Source organism: Limanda limanda, chromosome 8, assembly GCF_963576545.1.
Source record: "Limanda limanda chromosome 8, fLimLim1.1, whole genome shotgun sequence".
NCBI classification, from domain to species: Eukaryota; Metazoa; Chordata; class Actinopteri; order Pleuronectiformes; family Pleuronectidae; genus Limanda; species Limanda limanda.
Window position 1 is genome coordinate 12,604,308 of NC_083643.1, and position 21,419 is coordinate 12,625,726.

Here is a 21,419-nt window from a genome sequence, read left to right on the forward strand (position 1 = left end):
CTTTCACTTGTTTTAGTCGCACCTTTATTTGTTCATCCTTTTTATTCTGCTCTACTTGTTTGTTTTGCCTCTAGATGAGTTTGTCATGTTGGAATATGTTTTTTTATTTTTGCTGTTGATCAAAATATAGGGACCAATAGGCAACAATCTTATTAATTACAAAAAAATATATATATTCCATTGTGCACACACAAATTTAGAAACCAATAAAAATCAAATTGTTTGGAATTCTCTCAGTATGACATAATGTTGGTGTCACCACACTGCCATGAGAGAGAAACTGAGAAACAGATGTATTTCAAAGTGCCGTGCAAAGAGCCGTGCATCAGTAACTGGATGCCTGTGGGACTTTCCTGAGGGATACGTGCAAATTCAATAACGAATCCTGTTGCATGACATTTTATTCTAATGTTTGTCAGTCACATTCAGAGAGCTGCCGACCTTGAGACGGATCAAAAGACTGCAGAGACAGGGCACAAGACTGCGTGTCAAAGAGCTCAGCATGTTACACCATATAATACCTGAATAAGTGTGCTAATGCTAATGCAGGTAAACTACTGAGAAAAATAGACCAGAAACTAACTCATTGCTCAGACAGACTAAAAACCAGGCGTGAACCTTCAAAGGATAAATTGCCGGACAAGGACAAGTTAATAACTGGGTTTTACAGAGCTGAGGTGCGAAAGATGGCGAGACAGATAAACAGACGGAGAGATTATATGAGCAGAGGGAAGAAAGAATTCACCATGAAAGAAACCTTGTGTGAAAATCCATGGAAACAGTGACGTATATTCTTGTCGGCCGAGAGGTCGCCGTGTTGTTGTAGAAGTTCATGATGAAGGGAAGGACCGCGGACCCAGTACTTACAAGTAAAATGATGTTTATTAAACAAAGTAGTACAGGTCAGGACGAGCTCTAGAGACTCGGAGAAATCACACAGCCGAATGGTGAAGTCTGACAGGCCTTGGTCAAACACACATTATATAGAGAGTTTGGTTCCGCCCATGACTTCAGGTAAATGCCGGTCCCCATGAGATTTCTTACTAAAGATGGACATGTGTTTGTGTCCGAACATGAAGACGCATTGGTCAAGAACATTCCTTCTACTCCCATCCATTAGCAAGTGAGAGGTCACTCTGAGAGTCAAAGGTCATTTCAAAAAGGTAGAGAACTTCTAAGATAAACATCTGGAGGACTCCCTGAGAATGTCTGAGAGTCCAGAAGGCAGGTATGATAAACGTAAGCCCGTAATTATGTTTTGAAAATACACCAACATGATCTACTCTAACGAATACACGACAACAGTAATAATGACTATCCACAAGGAGACACACACACACACATAAAAAGAGGGCAATGACCGAAAATGAAAGAAGTAGAAGAGAGAGAGAAGAGGGAAAAAAAGGAGGATGTGAAGGAGGAGGGTGAGGGGAGAGGAGGAGAGGTGAGGGGTGGTCTGTGGAGTGACAGGAGCGGCAGTATTTCTGAGGAGAGCCAGGGAGGGTCTGAGAGACGCAGCACTCTAATCGAGCTGCCTGGGAGGGGGCGAGAGACACCTCAAGACAATCTGAGAGGAAGGAGCAGGCAATTTTCAGCAAGCTCATACACACTCCCCACACTAACCAGCCACTCACACACAGGCGTCTCCTCACACACACACACACACACACACACACACACACACACACTGTGGCAGTTGGCCTCTGCCCAGATCAGTAGCTGTGGTAGAGAGCATCTTAACTGACTCACTGAGGTCTGAGCTGAGGTTAGGATCCTCCCTGACTGGTGGAGCGTGAGCAGAGTTTGGGAGCCTGAGCTTCACTTTCTTCCTCGGAGCAGAGAGACTGCACGCCAGGCACGAGGCTCCCCCCGCTCCTCCCCTCTCCCCACTCCTCCTGCCTTCTCCTGGGCTCCTGTCCAGAGGGTGACTGGTTCCAGTGGACACAAGAGGAGGAACACAGCCTGAAGACACAGCAGCTCCAGCCCTGCCTTCCTGCTTTCCTTGCCTGCGACAACCAAACCACACTGAGGTTTTGGAAATCAGCTCCTCCAATATCTTTGCTGGATTCATTGAGATCCTTTTTTTTATTTTTGATTCATATTTTATTAGTCTGAGCTCGGGCATACAGACGGACAATCAGGCAGACGGACTGACATATGGACAGAGAGCAGTGGGCACTGCGGCGTGAATGTAGCAACTGGACTTCTCTTCTCCCTGGTTACTGAGACCAAACAAGGAGAGTAGCCAGAGCAGGAGCCTGTCCACTGAGGCTGTGGGTGGATGCAGCTCTCAGCAGACTGCTATAGGGGAAGGCAGAGGCTGTATAGAAGCTGCAGAGCCACGTCTATAGTTGGTCCACACTGTTGTGATCATCAGAAAATGGATTGTTGCCTCCCAGTAGACTCATGAGACTCTCTCTCTCTCATCAAAAGGAACTCACAAAGACCTGTGGGATTGTCTCCTCTTATAGACTTTGCGCCTCCCGCTGAGTGGACCTACATGTTTTCTCTGTAGACGAGCGTGGAGTGTGTGTCTCACTAATGATGGAAGAGTGCGTAAGGACCGTGTCTCTCACACTGATGCTGCTGTGTGTCGTTCTGCCGGGCACGGCTCCCACAGCCCACAGCCTCTACCCGAGGATACGGCTCTCCCACACAGGTAAGAATGTGTTTTTGTAATCACCTTTAATCCACTTTAGCAACAGAGGATTGTGTTGCGCCAACCCAAGTGCTCTATTGTGTTACACCGGGGCGAAGAAGCCTTCAGCTGATGCAGCACGCTCTGTTAAGCTGACTGGAACCATCAGTGCAGCCTCAGTCAAAACAATCTGTTGAGTGGCTTCAGTGCAGATTGAGAATAACACAGGTTTAACGGCGCAGAAGGAAATCCACAGTGATGAAAAATGGGCAATCTGTCAATTTTGTGAAGTCAGGGTAGAAGCATCCTCTGTGAGTGAGTAAAATAAAGTTGTGGGTTATCATCACCATGTAATAAAGATAATACAATAAGATAATGTAAATAAGATAAAAAACAAAAACGTCACCATGCAGGGTTGAACTCAGGAGGCATGACTTTTGCTTGTCAGGTTTATTTTGTCCCTGGCTCTCGATGTCCAGGGAGCATCCTCCTAATTTGTTTTGGTCCCCCGGCTACGGTGGCTGAGATTTCACAATGCAGCTTACTGTCAGGCCATAGTGGTGGAATGATGGAGGCCCTAAAGAAGGCTGTGCATGTGTCTGCGAGAGAAAATAAAAATATGCCTGTTTACATGTGTGGGAGTGTGTGATATGGATGGCACCGGTATGCTGCGTATCTCTCGGATAATGAGGGTTTTATCTTTGGAGGTGAAACTCGTGCTGCTGCGTTCTGTCCTCACACAGTTTCTTTGGTCCTTACAGCAACGATTCCTTATAAGCCTGTTAGCCATGGTTGAATATAGGTGTGGAATTTGGATGGTCAATAACTCATAAATAGCTGTGGGTCTGTTATGAGAGCTGACAGGTCTGGTTCATCTGTTGCATCTGCGAGGGAGGCTTGCTGCTTTAATGAATGTCCCATTTATGCCAGTCAAATTTGTCAGTCAGAAAAAAAAGGGCCTACGGGGAAAAGTAATGAGAAGTGGAAAACAAATTAAATTGAATGTTGAGCTCAGGAAAAACTAAAAGAACGGGGACTACTGGCTTTAATAAAATCAAACCTCATACATCAGCTAACATGAGCAGGTCAGTGTTAATGTGATTTGTCATAAAATAGCTGTCATGATTGAAACTTCCATACATCACGCAATTCAGTTAGAGCCTGGGGGTGAGGCTGTTGCTGTGATTGACATAACACGTCTCCCACGCTCGCTCTCTCTCTCTCGCTCTCTCTCTCTCTCTCTCTCTCTCTCTCTCTCTCTCTCTCTCTCTCTCTCTCTCTCTTCTCTCTCTCTCTCTCTCTCTCTCTCTCTCTCTCTCTCTCTCTCTCTCTCTCTCTCTCTCTCTCTCCCCTCTGGTACATGTTATGGCTAGCACATGGCACTGGGAAAAGACTGCAGTTGGATCCTATCATTATGGAATGAAAACCATCTAACTCCTAATAAAAGCCTCATGGGCTCTGCCAGGGATTTTTGCACACTCCCTGAAATTCACACAGACTCATGCATACAGTACGCACACAGACACACACACACACACACACACACATACGCACACACACACACACACACACATGTACAGGTGGAATTGTGTGCATACTTTACGCGCCGATGACTTGGCTGCAGTTCAGGGAGCTGGAGTGGAGTGGGATGTGGTTTCTACTATTCACCCTTAGGACTACAACAATATTACCATAACATCTGGTATTAAAACAGGATGGGAAAACTGTTATCTCTATTCTGAGGGAGATATTGATAATGCGAGGCTGAAAATAAATCAGCCCTGACGTATATTTATAACCTGCTTCTGCTCAGATGGGAAGATTCCAAGTGTGGGATCAATAAAAGTCTCAAAAGAGAAAAAAAAAAGACAGATCACCTTTCTCCTGGTTTCTGGGAATGAATCCCTCTGGGCACATCATCATGTGTTCGATGAAGACCTTAGTGCAGTATAGATCACCGCAGGCTTTGAAGTGAGCCGGGCTTCACACGTGGTGGGAAATTATCATTCACTCGGTCTTTCATCTATTCCCCATCTTCTTGTCTAGACTTCTGGACCACTGAAGATTTGTTCCTCATTTGACTCACTTTCATCCCAGTCATCCTTTTTCTTACACCCTCAATTAACTCAGTTCCAAAATGGTTTTTTTGTTGCTTAAATCCCATGAAGTGAGGATTGGGTTACGATCACAGACTCGACTGTCTTTTGAGAGAAATGACGCTAATCTTTGCCTGAACAGCTTCCAACAACACAAAGCCTATGCACAGCCCATAATACACCTCAGTTTCTTGGACTTTGAGCCAATCTCTAAATCCTTGAGGCAGAAGTGTCCTGCTGGGAGATGATTTCACCACAGAAATGTTCCGTACCCTAGGAAACAGATCCGTGAGATTTGGATCTGCATGGTCCAGGGGATCTTGGCAGCAGCTTCTTTCAAACCTTCAGGCCTGTGGATGGAAATCACTACTTCATTTAAGACAACCATCAATTCTTCTGCTAATGAAGCTGTCGTGCTGTCAGCCTGCATCAGAGTCACGGCAGGCTGCAGGTGGGTGGCCAGGCTGAGATTTATTTTGACTTTCATCATGCATGTCTGCCCAGTCCACGGTAATTCAGTTGTCTTTGTGCATATTTCTGAAGGTGAGGCTGGGCCGGGACTTCCAGTTCATGTTAATTCCTTCATGTCAATTAATTTCAATTCAGCAACTCTGGTTCTGGACACTTTGACCCCACCCTCATAAAACCTGTCGAGAGCTGCCATGGCCGGGTGGCGCCAAAGGGGAAGAAAACAGCAACATACCATTTTTAAGACTTTATAGATCTAAGAGTTAAAGAGCTTCTGCTTCTGTTTGCAAAACATTTTCTTAAAACTGTCCTAAAACTGTTTCTCACATTCCTGGCAAATTACACGTGTTGGCATGTCATTATTGCAGAGAGGCTCGTTTCTTTTGACAACGTGTCTGATTGAAGTTAAGGTGTTGGTCAAATAATATTGTGCAAACAGCTGGAAGAAAACTTGACCCTTTCACAGTAATTAAATTGAAAATTCTTTTTTTTTTCTGTGTCTGACCAGGACGAGTTTACCTAAAAGCCGTACTCATTTAGAAAAGAGCCAAGATAAATTACTTATTGATGAGCCACATACCCTCCACTAAAAATTAATGAATCAGAACACAGGTGTGAAGCTTCGCAAACACACCGGTCGCTCAATTCTGTTGACATCTCTTTTCTTTCAGCCCACACTGGGAAATTGTGAGATTCAAGCAAAAAAGGTGGTGAGGTATATGCACGTGTGAACACAGGGATTACTCAGGTAGTAATTACAGTTGTATGAAACCCCCCTTTTGAGCTGTAATTTCAGACCTGCCTTTACAGACAGGATGAAACCCTCTATATATTTTACAGCTTTGAAACTATGTGGCTGTAGGAGACTTTATTTCGAGTGTTGGGATGGGGGGGATACCGCTATGACCTGAAGTTTAGCCAGTCTGGGATCAAGTGGGATTTTTAAAGCTGATGCATCATGGGAGGAATCACATAAAACTTTCTTTTGTCTTTTTGTGTGATTAACATTTATCACACTGGTCATAGGATGGTTTGTATGCCTTTTATTAAATCACTGCAGAATGGACTGTTATGGTGATGATTGGGTTAATCACACCTTTTAGGCCAGCAAAGGAAAGATAAATATTATTATTTCAACCCCCTGCCCTCCTCCTACGCTCACCTCTCTCTCTCTCTCTCTCTAATCTCTCTCTTGCACTTTCTCATTTTATCCGTGTACATCCCAGCGTCCTTTTCTCTCCCATTGTGTTATGAGTGTGCTCTCGAGTTCATTAATGAGATGTCCAGAGGCGAAGGCAGCTGGTGAAAGTCTAATATCCTCTCTGACCTTTTCCCAGTAAAGGGACCGGGGAGAGGAGATGAGTTCACTTCATGACGGGAAAAGTAGAGCAGGCACCAAGGAAGAAAAAAGATTGTTCCAGTCTTTAGAGACTATGTCACAAAACGATATTACAAGAGGGGGGGGGAGAGAAAGAGAAGGATGAAGGATGACAAGTGCAGTGAGCACTTCAAGACACAAAAATACCGAGGGGATTTTGTTTATTGTGGGCCGGCAGTTAAAAGCAAAGCTTGTCTTCCTTTATTCCACTTTAGGGGACAGAGAATGAACTCAGAGGAAATCCCTTCATCTGGAATCAATCTTCAGAGGAAATAAATGGAATAACACATTTACAAAAAAGATATTCTGTTATCTACAAGATAATTTTTTAACTTTTTTGACCGTTATATTTTAATTTCTGAGGTTATTATAGATATATCCAAGTAACATATAAGTGCAAGGAGAAATCATGACATCCAGATGTAAAGCTATGCTTTGATACACAATGAGCCTCATCAATGTTTTCATGCTTCAGTGTCATATATGATTTTCATATGATGTTGAGGGAGTATAGTTTGGAACTGATGGGGACAGACCTTGATTTAATATCAGGATTATATAAACAGTTATATGTTTGAAAATCATATTAAAATATTGTAAATGTAATGTAGGGAAATGTATCAAATGTTTGGGGTATGTTTCATTTATTGAAAGTTTTTGCTTTGAGTCCTGAACTGCCTCAAAACTAACCGAGCTCCTCATAATAATCGAAAAAGAAACATTTGATCAAAATCTAAAATCCCTATACAACAACAACAACAGCTTATAATAATAGCAATGACAATAAAGAATATAGAATATAATATAATTCATATCATTTTGAATTAATGGCTGAGAACTTGCTGGCAATTGGTCATGGGCACTTTGTCCTCCTTGTATCACCGAATTTGTCACTTTTCGGGTATCACTTATCTCTGTTTCTCTGTTTCTCCCTCTCTCTCCGTTAATTCTCCTCGAATACACCATGTGGCTTTCATTTTGCTGAGTGACATCATACCCCCTCACACAAGACGGCTCAAATCCACAAGGCCATACACCGACAATGGGATAACACCCCAGTTCTCCAGCTCCAGACCCCACCCCCGAGAGCTCCCCGGCCTGCACTAAGTGCCCCGGCAGCACGGGGAGGAAGAACAACCTCCCTCCTTCTTCTTGTCCTCTTTAACTCACTCCAATAATTCTTACTTTCGGCTCCAACACAAATTCCATTACTCAACAAGTGAACGTGAAGGCTTATGTCTCTGGAAATACGAGCCTGCCTGTATGGCATGGCTTTAATTCCTAACATAAAATGCATGCTTGGAACTGGCAGCAGTTCAAATGATGGGAGCAAGTTTAATTTGTGTTTTTCAGTTTTGTGAGGATTGTTTTTATGATCTCCAAGGTGCATTCATCTCCGTTCCTTTGACTAATCATGAACACAAACCCCCCACCCCACGCTGAAAAGAGACCTATAATCAAAAGTAGGTTGCTACTTCACACGCACAAACACACACACACACACACACTAAAAAACACATACTGTTCTCCCTGGGATATGAAAAATTGTGTTTCCATATGTGCATAAAGAGGAGATCACAAAGACTATCTGGATTTCACTTCACCAAATCATTTCAGGCTTTTCATCACAACTCAGACAGACGATGAAACCCTGTCTAGAGGGAGTCCTTTTCCTCCCAGTTTCCATTTGAAGTGGGATCACGGTAGGGCTGAGTGTTTCCCTGGCTCCGTTGGCTGGTGGAGAAACCCCCCTGTAGCTGGGGGCTAAGGATCCCTCACTGGCTGCAGATGGGGGGAAGAAACTTGGAGAGAGAAGGGGAAATACGGAAATCCCCTCTTTCCCCTCGTCAGTCTGAGCAGTGGTTGGATCTGTCTGGTACCGGTAATGACAGAGGACAAACCTTTGAAAGAGCATTGAAGCATCTCTCGGAGTGTCAGTGTTACCGGGAGATTCACCGACTGTGTTTCTCACCAACTCTGTAATCAACACGTTCCTTATTATGAACCTGATTATTGTTTATCATCACTTCTTTCTTTCTTTCTTTCTTTCTTTCTTTCTTTCTTTCTTTCTTTCTTTCTTTCTTTCTTTCTTTCTTTCTTTCTTTCTTTCTTTCTGGTGTTTATGGTCGTTGGGGGGATGTAATAAACTAAATTTACGTACAGTTACTGTATTTGAGTATATTTTCCATGTATCAGGTATCCGGTATACTTTTGCTTTTACTCCCCTACATATATCAACAGATATTTGTACTTTTTAGTGTAGTACATTGGATTGTGTTGCATGTTCACATTGTTTTTATATTTTTAAAAGTAATCAATCGCAATAATTGGTTCATTAATCATAACTGGTGAGGAAGAAACTCCTAGATGGATCCAGAGGAGACTCACCCATAATGATGTAGTTTAGCAATGCATTAGGGGAATAGGCTATACACTCATCAAGTACTTTTACTTTCAATACTTTAAGTATATTTAAAAGCAAGTACTTAATTTTACTCCAGTAGAAAAGTGAATACAGTACTTAAATACATGTACTTAAGTATTTATTTGTACTTGTACTTTAGTTAAATGTTTGCACACTTCCTCCATTGCTAATTATGGTATATAGTTTTCTCCACACAGCTGTGTTTGTGTGTGACGGAGCGTGTGTGTGTGTGTGTGTGTGTGCATACAATACACCACAGTAAATCAGCTGCCTCTCATCATTATTATGGAGACGAGTGAAAAGCTCGTTACTCAGTCACTCTAAGCAGACGTTCGAGTCTGTCTTTTAAATAAGTGGGAGCAGATTGGACTGATTGTTCGGGAGCAACTGGATGAAAATGTGGAGAAGGAATGTTTGAAAGGACTGTTCTTGATCTAATGTCAGGCTTAACTCAGAGGGAACTGTGGGGAGGCAACGAGACAGTGTTTGTGTGTGTGTGTGTGTGAGAGAGAGAGAGCGTGTTGAGTGTGTGGATTAGATAATTGCAGGAAGTATGTCTGAGCCCTGGCAGAGCACCAGTGCCACATCCCCTCTCTGCCACCCAAAACCAGCCCGTGAGCCAACACTTCTCAAACAAACAGTCGCTTGTCTCCCAGGCAAAGAAATCTTAATAGCAGCTAAATGTACACATGTCGCCCACTCCTCTGTGGATACCTAATCCCATTTTAAACAAATAGAACCTTCCGCACAGCGCATGCTGTTGCAATGAGTAATCTCGGAAAATGAGACGAACTCTTTCACTTTGGGAGCTCGAGTGTCACTAAGAATACACAGAATCTAGAAAAAACAAACCGCATGATTACCCCACGCAACCCCCAGCAGGAAGAGACACCTCAACACAATCTGAGGTTAGGAAGACATAGTATTACAGAGATGAGAGTTACCAGTTCCCCCCCCCCCTATGATCTGAAGTAAGGGGGTTCGTTGAAGATTTGTGCATGCACAGGCTAAAGTGGAGACAGCCCATGTGCTGCTCGCGCTATAAATTTGATCATGAACCCCGGGACTTGTCTGTTTAAATGTCTCTTTCAAAAGGTTTCAGGAACTTTTTGCTAACGCACACCAGAGCCCCCTTTGTTATTTTACAAGGACACCGGCTCGGACCCGGCCATGTGTGAATGAAAGGCCTTTCAGCCCGACGCAGCCCAGAGGAAGTGCACGCTGCTGGGGTTGCTGCACTTAAATCCTTCACCCTCAACCCTGCTCTCCAGCAGCCCGGGGAGCGCAGGTACAGAGGAGGAGCCTGTCAGGTTCAATCAGGCCGGTGCAACTTAGGGTGTTTATACGTGTGTGTGTGTGTGTGTGTGTGTGTGTGTGTGTGTGTGTGTGTGTGTGTGTGTGTGTGTGTGTGTGTGTGTGTGTGAGCGAGCAAATCATCTGCGATTCTACGGTGGATTAGAACCAGATAATTTCAAAGCCGTGTGATTGCAAAGTGAGTTGGAGTTTGTATTAAAAACGACAGCTCTGTCACAGTCCACTGCTTTCTTTGAAAAGTAAAATCACCTAAAGCGCGACTGACAGGGTAACTCGTATCCTTCTTCTCCTATCTTCTAAAACCTTCATGGTTGTCAGTGTCTTCCCAGTTAAGCTGTGTCAGGGTTAGCATATAAAACTTTGAGTGATGAGGTAAAAAGGGATGAATTGTGGGTGTATGATGAAGCCAATGACGTGAGGAAGCAGCTCTGAAGCGGGGGAGAGGAGGTGATGGTGCCACATGAGGTGAGATGGATGATAACCTGTCGTTCCTCTCAGTTCTCTTGGGAAAGCTCTGGATCAAAAACATGTTGCAATGTGCCCTTGGCAGTGGAAGCAATGGGGAAGCAGACACAGGTTACTGCCTGGAGCAGTTGGAGATCCCTCCAGGGAGGGGTTGGGTTCAGGTTTGATCGTTGCTGGTCGGTACAGGCAAGAGGCAAACTCAGATTCAGCATGTGAAAGGACAACCAGATAAATCTATGTTGAGCACTGACCCACGCATTTTTCTGTTCTTGTTATCTGGCTGCCAACATTCAATAATAATCTTTCTTTATTGCAACAAAATAGAGGTTGACTCTCTAAATTATCTATGTATCCATCCATCCACACACCTATCTATCTTTATTTTTGATATATGATATATCTGTGTGTGTGTGTCGTTGTTGTGTGTGCAGAGCTCTGGCAGCTGAACAGGACCTGGGTGTTCCAGGCACATGGAGCGTCTCTGCAGCCTCACACTATGATGCTGGACGAGGGCCACGAGAGGCTGTATGTGGGGGCCAAGAATACTCTGTTCTCCCTCAGTCTGGACCAGGTTAACACACACCACAGAGAGGTAGGCCTGTCACGTGCATGTGTGTTGTTCATGGGCCTGTTTTGAGTATAAAGCAGTTTGTTATATTGGCATAAGAACCCTGCAAGATTATTTGAGCTATGCAGTCATTACCCTCCTATTCTCCTCCAATCTTTGACACAAACTTTTTACTAAGCATGTCCAAAATACTTTTTTATTTAGATTGAAACGTTATTGTGAACAAGTGTTGTCTTTCAGATCCAGTGGGCCAGCACGGACTCTCAGGTAGAAGAGTGTTTGATGAAGGGGAGAGAAAAGGTAAGAGACTTAGAAATATTTGACTTCAACAGAGCATTGTTTGGTTTGGCTGCAGGGCAAAGCAAAAATTCCCAGATGATAGTACGCATTGACTTAGAACTTGTATAAACTGTATAATTAATTTGTCAAACATAGACTATAGATTGTAAAGATAGATACTGTCAATACGGATTGATTTATATATCCAACTACACATTAACCTTGCCTTAACCTGAAATATTGTTATTAATGGTGCCGTACCCGCCCGGTGTCTGTCCCTGTGTAGCCTCAAACCCTCAATCACGGCCTTTTACTAACCCAACTTCACCCTCCCCCTGTTTTATCCTTGCATCTCCTCCAACAGCTCGAGTGTGCAAACTACATCAAGGTCCTGCAGCGGTACAACCACACCCATCTGCTGGTCTGTGGAACAGGAGCTTTTAACCCCGTCTGCACACTGGTCAGGGTGGGACACTCAGGACAGGTACGTTAAGTGAAATTATGGTCAACCGATAATAGTATAAATAACTCAAAGAACTGTGGGAGAAATTCACCTTCCTCTTTATTTACTGTACCCTTCACTTTTGTTTATCTTGTACGAATAAAAAAATGCAAAAAATATACAGTCAGCCGAATTTCACATGGTGCTATTTCTTTTTTTAAACAGCGAGAACCTTCTTCACGCTTTCTTGATGTTTTGAAAGACCTGGACATGTTAGTACAGCTTTGACTCCTTGTAAATCACTTGGAAGACGCTAGTTGAATTTAATCACTCACCTAAAATGACTGAAGTGAGAAGGAGATAATGACAGAAAGTGAAAAAGAAAGCACATGAGTAATTGTTTTCCTCAGAAGTGAAAGAATGGTTTCACACAATTGTATACATGACTGGACTAGTGGACAGGTAAACAGGGAGACCAGGCCAGGGGGGGTTGTGATGTCAGTGAAGGCTAATGGTCTTCATGAGGTCGAGTCTAATGTGTATGTCCGCTGGCTGTGGGTGCTTCGGAATGCGATATATACTGAACTGTCGAGGTGTTTGTGCAGTGTTTGTGTGTCTGGGGCTGAGGTCGGCAACCTTTACTATCTCAAGTGCATTTTATGGCCAGAAAAAAAAAACCTGTGTGCTTATTAGTCTAACTTAGCCTGTCAACTTTACGCTTGTTGTTTCTCTGCGGCTCCTTAATGGTTAGCGACCAATGACAATGTGCATATTCAATACTGCAAAGGTATTTCACTCCAGGTGTTGTTCCTGATGCAGCTCTTGACCTCTACCTGCTGAGCCACAGCACTAGATACATACACAATGTAGCAATGTGCATTCATAACCATGAGACGAATTGTTATTTGTGAATGTGGGCTATACAAATAAAACTTGATTGATTGATTGATAACTTATGGCAGGTAAACTTTTAATTATCACTTGGTATTTCCATTCCAATGACCTATAGCAGGACTGTTGGCTCATTATTGTTCACATCCCATGTCTCATTTTGGGCGGTCGATTATACTGGAGTTGAGTTTGTCTTCAATTTGTTGTTTTTGGCTGTCTTTACGAGACATTTTATAATTTTTCTCAACTATTTCACAATGTTGCAGTGGATAGTACTGTTGCCTGACATTCCACGGCTGGAGTCATTCTATATGTGGAGTTTGCATGTTCTCATTGGGTCTGGGTGGGATTTCTTAGGGTGCTTGCTCCCACAGACCAAACTTATTCAGGTTAATTGGCGGCTCACTCCACTGTAGGTGTGAGTGTGAGCGTGAACGGTTGTTTGTCTCCATATTCCAGCACTAGTATGGACTGTTGGACCTGTTCCCGCCTTTCACCCTGTGTCGGCTTGGATCAGTTCCAGCCCCCCCTTGCCTTTAAAAGGACAAGCAAAATACACATTTATTCATTTTCATATTTTGACCAAATCTAGGGAGTTGTCTGGGGCCAGGGAGCGGCCACAGGGAGCTGCAGGCCCCTGGTCGGGTCTGGGGGCGTGTCCTTCTTAGTGAGAACTGGGGAGAAGGTTTCCGGTCCACATTCCAGCACTTGTCCAGTAGAGCGACCAGGCCGGTCACACCTTCCAAACAAGAACCATACACCACAGCCATCACTCACATCATTGGAATGCTCATAGAGTGAGAGAAGCTGGATCAATACTGTGGCTGTTTGCATTCTGTTTATGCAACCTAATCTCTCAAAGAGATTTCCTCACGTAATTTTCATACTTACGTAGGTAGGAGATTACATCTAACCTATAATTACTGCAAAACCTGAGCTTCACAATATTTACACAGTGATACAATATTAATGTCATTACCCAGCCACCGATGACTAACAGATCAAACATTTATACAAGTTATAGAAACAATCATAGAGCACTTTTTTAATTGTCAAGAAACAAACCAACACAAACCCTAATATATATATATAATAAAGAAGCCAAACTAAAATGAATTTGATTATATAATCGAAGCAGCTTTATGTTTTGAACATTTTCAGGTATTTGACCCAGGATAGTGATTTAGCAGATGTTATCTCCATGGTTAGGGCGTTCCAGCGTCTGGGGGCTCTAATATAACTTGGACAGTCACTTTTGAGTTTTAAGCAAAAACTTGTGTTTTGCCTCATGATCTCAGGCAACACGTCTGAGCAGTTGTGGGATACAAGGAGGGGCCTAAACCAGACAGAGCCTTAATTCTAAAAATCCATTCTAAAGGTCAGGCTGCCATGGAAGTGAATCTCTTTTCTTGGCACCAGTTTGCTTTCCAGCTGCAGCTTTTTGTACGAGTTGCAGTGAACAAAGAGACTTTATATACAGGAAGTGGCCGTCACCAAGACGTGATGAGATAAATGTGTGCGTAACCTTCTCCAGATCAGTGAATGACAGGAAAACAATTTGATTTTTGTGACACGCTGGAAATTCCACATATCAGTTTACAAAAAATAAATGATTTGGTCAACTTGACCTATTTTTCGTTTAGTTTTGATAGACCGCATTTTCATGATGGATGAGTTTAACCCAGAAACAGACTTCTGCTGCAGTCATACACCGAGCTGCTGCCGTTAAAGCACAGCATGGTTCCATGGCTTCTCATAAATCAACACAAAACCTCCTCTCTGATCCTCTGACAGTTAAAATCACGGTGGTGGCCCACAACAAGAGCTGTGGTTCTACAGCGTGTGTGTGTCTGTGTGTGTGTGTGTGTCTGTTGTGCCAGTTGCCGTGGGCCAGTGAGATCAGAGGACGTAGTTAACTCAGTATGATAAGAGAGCAGAGCGGAGCTGTTAAAACACACTCACACTCGCTCGGTAATCTATCACTCCTCCTCTCATTTGTCCCCTGTCCTCCCTCTCGTCCATCACTTTTCAGATCCTCTTTAATTTACCTCTGTCTCTCTTTCCCAAGTCTCACATCCTGCAGGTTCGTTTGGATATTGTCAAAAGCCATTTAGATTATGATCAGGCATATTTGCATGCAAAAAACCTTGTGTGTGTCTGTGTTGTTCTCAGGACAGGCTCTTTGCTCTGGAAGAGGACAGTGTTACGAGCGGCAGAGGACGCTGCCCGTACGACCCCAACAGTCCCTGCACGTCCACACTCTCCAGTAAGAGCCAGAATCACAGCTGTGAGACTGAAATGCATATTTTCATTCCTCTAGAAACACCTGATTACCAATAATGAAGAGGTTTGCAGACTTTGTTGTACCTCTAATGAATCAGCACTGCCCTCTTGTGGCCATCTCTCATAGCAGTATTTTAATCACAAATAAAGTAGGGTGTAGTTTTGATAGTTTGTCTATTCATGAGTGTGTTGTGTGTCTGTGTGTGTGCATAAGGAGGGGAGCTGTATATTGGCCTGTACACAGACTACTGGGAGAACGATGGAGCCTTGTGTCGACTGAACAACCAGACGTACACACGCACCGAGAGGGACGACAGGCAGCAGCTCAGCGGTCGGTGTGCATTACAGGACAAATGATCACATCTCGCTTTAAATGCAAGGGAGTGCAAACAGATACAGTAGATCTGGTGACAAACGTCAAAATAGTGGGGCTGTGCACATTCCATTTTTCTACATTTGTTGAAATCTAGTAGTTTAATTATAGTTTGATCAAAAATGAGTTGGTTTTAAATGTTAAAGTCTTAAAATGTGATGCTGGCACAGATTTCAATATTTAATACATTTAACGTGATAGTGTTGTAGCTGTTTGGTTCACATGAATAAATTGAATATATTTAATCTATTTATTTTTTGTCACACATTAAATTCTCCTAAAGAAATCCCTGCTATGAAACAAATACAAAGAGAGTGCATTCAAACTGACTTTGTGTTTGACCTCAGGCCTTTTGTTTGAATTTGCTCCTGCCACAGAACCTAAATTTGTGGGCTCAGCAGTTATTCCCGACAACGACGACAGCAACGATGACAAAGTTTACTTTTTCTTCACCGAGCGAGAGGCGGATGCTGAGGGACTCAACAAGGCGGTTTACACCCGAGTGGGGCGAGTCTGTGCGGTGAGAGTGCAGATGCTGTAGAAACATCTCAGGGTATAATGCGACCGAGGGAACTGACAGAACAGTCATAACCTGGTTCTGCCTTCATCTCTCAGAACGACGTGGGAGGACAGAGGATGCTGGTGAATAGATGGAGCTCCTTCCTGAAAACACGTCTCATCTGCTCTGTGGCTGGACAAAATGGCATTGACACACACTTTGATGATCTCGGTATGGCTAGGAGGATGGTTTTTGTATTGAATGAATGTTGAATTTTCAATTTGTTATGCTTAATATATGGCATTAGGCTTTTTGTTGCATTGCGTGTCTGAACCTGCAGCAGTGGCAGCCTGTGTCAAAGCAAAACATTTTTAATTTACACAAGTTGTTTCCTCAAGCGCGTGAGCCAGTATGATTAGAGTGAAAAAACGATGACAACATTGTAACGTGTGTAATAACATGAGGCTAATTCAGCATGTTATGTTTTTAGAGGACGTGTTTGTTCTCAAGAACAAGGACAGGAAGAACCCAGAAATCTTTGGCCTCTTCAGCACAACTAGGTGAGCGGCAGATTCAATCAGTTTTTTTCATTTCACAGCCACAACTTTGTCATCGATCAAATCCTAAAAATAAAACTTTATCTTGCAGTGCGGTGTTTAAAGGCTACGCCGTGTGCGTGTACAGCATGGAGGACATCAGAGCAGCCTTCAACGGCCCCTTCGCCTACAGAGACAGACCTGAGCACCGCTGGAGCCCTTACGAGGACAGAGTCCCCTACCCACGACCTGGATCTGTGAGTGTTACATTGTGTCCATGATGGATGTCCTTTCAGAGGGACTGGGCAATAAAACAATATCAATAAATACTGCAATATCATTTTTGACCTTCACCAAGGATCAGAAATCAGTCTTTTAACATTTATCTTGATAGTAATCGCTATTGATTTATATGAATTCATAAAAATCTTTATATACATTTTTGGCCTCATTTTCCAGTCATAGCTGAGAGCATGTAGAACAGCTCTGGAGTGTGACAGCACTGTTACCACTTCAGCTAGTCATGCCAGACCAAGCATCTTTTTCTACACTCTACACAAGGATCACACAATTAATGACCTTCCTCTGTCTCTGTCCCTACTCCTCCTTCCCCTCTCTATCTCTTCCACACCCTCTTTTTTACCAGTGTGCCAGTAAAGTCAATGGCGGTGGCTTCTCCAGCTCCAAGGAGTTTCCTGATGAGGTTTTGCGGTTTGTGCGATCTCATCCTGTGATGTATCGTCCTGTCCTGCCTCAGCACCATCAACCTGTGCTGCTACAGACGGAGCCGGGCAGGAGGAAACTGACCCAGATCGCCGTGGACAGGGTCCAGGCCCAGGATGGAAACTACCACGTTCTGTACATCGGCACCGGTACACACAAGAATGCCGTAGATAATCCTTTGCAAAATGAGACATTAAAACTTATCTGAATGTTAAACAATGTTGCACTAAGATCCACACAGAGAAGAATGTCAGAGAAACACGCCTACATTATCATTTTAAAAATTGAAATATATCCATGATGTTGAATATAAAGAATACTTTTTCAGATTTCCCTGTAGAACTTTTGTCGAAAGCATCAGTGTGACATTACTGCCTTATTTCCGTTAGATGACTCAGTGGTGTTGAAAGTTATCACCATCTACAACAAAGACACAGACACTATGGAGGAGGTGCTGCTGGAGGAGCTGCAAGTTTTCAAGGTAGGCAACTCTATTTTTAGGTACCGACTGTGAAAAGAAAGTCGACTTTGCAGCCAAGCAGGCTCTACATTTCATTGCATGCATGTCACACTCATTGCTGCCTGTTCTACACAGCCTGAGTGACTCTTTTGCGGAATACTGATTGCTGACTTGCTTCCTTTCAAGCATCAGAGGGTATTATGCAGCCAGGCTTGCTAAGAGAGATCTTCAGCGTGATTTTTACATATCAATGCTTCACAGATCAGTCACTTTTGAAAATGGGTCTGCATGCAATGGTTGCATTTAACTGCATTTTAATTAAAAACTGGTTTCAGATGAATAGGAGCATGATAGGAAGCTGGAAAAGACAAAGAACTGTGTTCTTATACCTAATTAAAAACACTGATTAAACTTCCTTTTTTTAACAACATAAAATCGTTCCTACTTGCAGGAGTCGGCACCAATACGAGAGATCATAATATCGTCTAAAAGGGTAAGAGCAGCGTCAGAATCTCCACTGTTCACTCCTGCAGTTCTGTTGTTCAGCCACAAGATGATAACATTGCAGCATATCTATAATTCATTTAGATGTACTGTAGCCTACATGTGACTGTATTATATGACACTTTTTTCTCCAATAACTTTGGATCTATAGCAACAGCTCTACGTGGGGTCGGAGGTCGGTGTGGCCCAGGTCAGACTGCATCAGTGTGACCTCTATGGCTCTGAGTGTGCTGACTGCTGTCTGGCCAGAGACCCCTACTGTGCATGGGATGGTCTCACCTGCTCCCGGTTGTACCCCGCTGGAGTCCACACCAAGAGGTAACAGTACACAGTTTTTTATTTCCTGTAAATTGTGTGTGTATGTGTGTATGTGTGTGTGTGTGTGTGTGTGTGGAGCAGCAGTTTAACGGTGCATTTCCATCCCATCATCTCGCCCCGACGAATGTCACGGTGCTCTGAGGCTACTTAATCAAGTCATTATCACCGGCCCTGGTAGCCATGGCTGCCAAGTGCTGTGTATCAGTATGCACTTGATCACCTTCCTCTCCTGTATTTATCCTCCTTCTCGCTATTCGCTTTCCTCCTCTCTTTCCTTTCAGCCATCTCTTTTATCACGTGCTCAAAATCACTCTCCCTTTGCCTCCCTCTCTCCCATCTCAGCAGACGGTTCAGGCGGCAGGATGTTCGCCATGGAAACGCCGTCCAGCTGTGCAATGGGCTGCAAATTGATGGTGAGGGTATAAAATTACTGTAGGGTATGTGTGTGTGTGTATTTACGTGTGTGTGTGCAGGTGCACGCTTGTGTGTATTTACTAGTATCGCAAAATTGTCAAAGGAATGCTTTATAAAAGCAACAAAATTATGCTATTCTCCAGAGGCACTAGACCTAATAGCCTATGAAGATTGTTGCAGGTGATGGAGGTTAAGACCCTGCTCGACTGTGGCAGTACAACAATGCACTGTGTTTAATAGAAGCTCATGGCATTTCCTATCTTATATAATCTGTGTGTGTGTGTGTGTGTGTGTGTGTGTGTGTGTGTGTGTGTGTGTGTGTGTGTGTGTGTGTGTGTGTGTGTGTGTGTGTGTGTGTGTGTGTGTGTAGGAGAAGGATCCGAGGAGAAGCTGGTGTATGGTGTCCAGAGCAACAGCACTTTACTGGAGTGTGTCCCTCGATCACTTCAGGCCAAAGTCCTCTGGTTCTTCCAGAATGGAGAAGGGAGACGTGAGGTGAGTTATATGCAGCAATGCATGCAACACAAATACACATGTCAATATATTAAATATATTTACATTACGCAATAAACAGATATGTTAAGATACAATACACCAGTAAAAGAAAGCAACACATAGTAGTCAATAGTTGATCCAGCCAAGAATATACTTACAGACAAGACAATCACGTAAATATTAATATGAAATATGGGGAAATATTAGAGTATAAAATGCTTCTGGATGTTTAGCTGGGTATACGGTGTTGTGGTTCAACTTCACCACCTCAGTGCTATTGAGCAGAAGGAAATTTAATTTCTCTAAATAAGATCAATGGACAAACTAAGTAGTGAATTAATTTACATAATGAGATTTTTTGGGGGGGAAATTATAATATGGGGAAATTGTCTACGGAAAGAGATATTGTTCCATCCATCCAACCATTCATCCATATATTAATCCATCCATCCATCCATCCATTCATCTATCATCTACCCACACAGACACAGGGAGAACATTCAGCATCCACTATAGTCTGGCCAAACTTTGAGCCAATATATTGAGTGCGCAACCTCTTTATGTAAGACCAGGTCCCCTGATTTATCCCAAACTAGTTCTGCAGGTTTTTTAATTAAAATTCCTTCCTGAGAGAAGAGTAAATGCAGCAGCTGCCTGAATCACTCGACTTGAAAAATGGCTCCAATCATTGAGTAGGAAAAAAAAATCTACTTTCATTTCTCCTCCACGTAGGTCCGGGGTGATGAGCGGGTTATCGTGATCTCCCACGGGCTGCTGCTCTTACACGTGAGAAGCTCCGACGCCGGCGTGTATGTTTGCCAGACTGTGGAGCACGGATACGTGAACACTTTATTACGTGTCACTCTGCACGTGCTCAGAGGGGAGAGGGTGGAGTCCACGATCCACAGGGCGAGCGGCGAGGAGGGTGAGAAAGCTGCAGCTCCGTGCCACTCCTCCCCCGACCCCCCACCGGACCCCAGCATCGGCCCCAAGGTGCTGGTTCCAGCCGCCACTCCAGGCCGCCACTCCAGGCAGTGGTACAAGGAGTTTCTCCAGCTGATTGGCTACGGGGATGCCCAGAGAGTCGCAGAGTACTGTGAGAAAGTGTGGTGCACCGATAAAAAGCGTAAAAAGACCAAAAAGAGGTATGCTGCTCCAGGTGGCGAGAAGAGAAGGAAAGAGAGGGGGGAGGAGAACTCCAACCGAGCGCCCAGGCACACTTTGGACAACTGAGGAGAACAGAGACTGGCTGCACACACACACACACACACACACACACACACACACACACACACACACACACACACACACACAACAACGCATGCACGCAGTCACACACACACACACACAAAGACAAACACACACTCAGTCTAAAGGTCAGACTTGCATTGTTTACACCGTGTAACAGATTTTCGCTTTGCTTCAACAAGAGCAAAAACAAAAACAACAGTAGCACATTGTCAAGCTCTTGTGGCCTCATTTGTCTTTCAATACTTCGAGTGGGTTGTTTCCGCTTATTCCTTAAAAAGTATTGCCTTTTTGGTTTGGTGGGAACCGACTCTCTCAGTAAAAACAGATGGACATCAGCGATGGATGAATGTTAAAGCTGCTTTGCGTCTGATCTGAAGAGACGGACCATAATGCATCAGCCCCAGTGGACAGTCCCGACCCAGCTGTGGAAACCAACCACACAGACTCCACCAAACCTCTGCTCCACCTCTGCTCCACCTCTCAGTCAACTGCTAAATATGACAAACTCTTACTGTATCTATTAGGAGAGAAAACTGTATAGAAAACAATGGCCTTTTAATCTTTTATGTTTATTTCGGTATAAGTTATTTCTCTTTGTT

The 21,419-nt window shown here is 43.6% G+C and overlaps 1 protein-coding gene across 1 annotated transcript; it reads left to right on the top strand.

Moving 5' to 3' along the window:
- Positions 1-2,541: 2,541 nt before the first annotated feature.
- Positions 2,542-20,802, top strand: sema3e (sema domain, immunoglobulin domain (Ig), short basic domain, secreted, (semaphorin) 3E). Its single transcript, XM_061076545.1, has 17 exons — positions 2,542-2,659; positions 11,216-11,376; positions 11,593-11,652; positions 11,996-12,115; positions 15,137-15,230; positions 15,462-15,578; positions 15,998-16,140; positions 16,236-16,350; positions 16,610-16,679; positions 16,768-16,912; positions 17,302-17,527; positions 17,768-17,859; positions 18,290-18,331; positions 18,494-18,660; positions 19,003-19,073; positions 19,451-19,569; positions 20,302-20,802. Exons 1-17 carry the CDS (start codon positions 2,542-2,544, stop codon positions 20,800-20,802), a joined length of 2,361 nt encoding a protein of 786 aa, XP_060932528.1.
- Positions 20,803-21,419: the final 617 nt, after the last annotated feature.

Bases quoted from the DNA above. Each gene is read 5' to 3' on its own strand.
- sema3e (XM_061076545.1), top strand. From the start codon at position 2,542: ATGATGGAAGAGTGCGTAAGGACCGTGTCTCTCACACTGATGCTGCTG. The intron at 16,141-16,235 runs GTGAGAGTGCAG...TTCATCTCTCAG, and splicing joins GAGTGGGGCGAGTCTGTGCG to AACGACGTGGGAGGACAGAG. The intron at 16,351-16,609 runs GTATGGCTAGGA...TTATGTTTTTAG, and splicing joins CACACACTTTGATGATCTCG to AGGACGTGTTTGTTCTCAAG.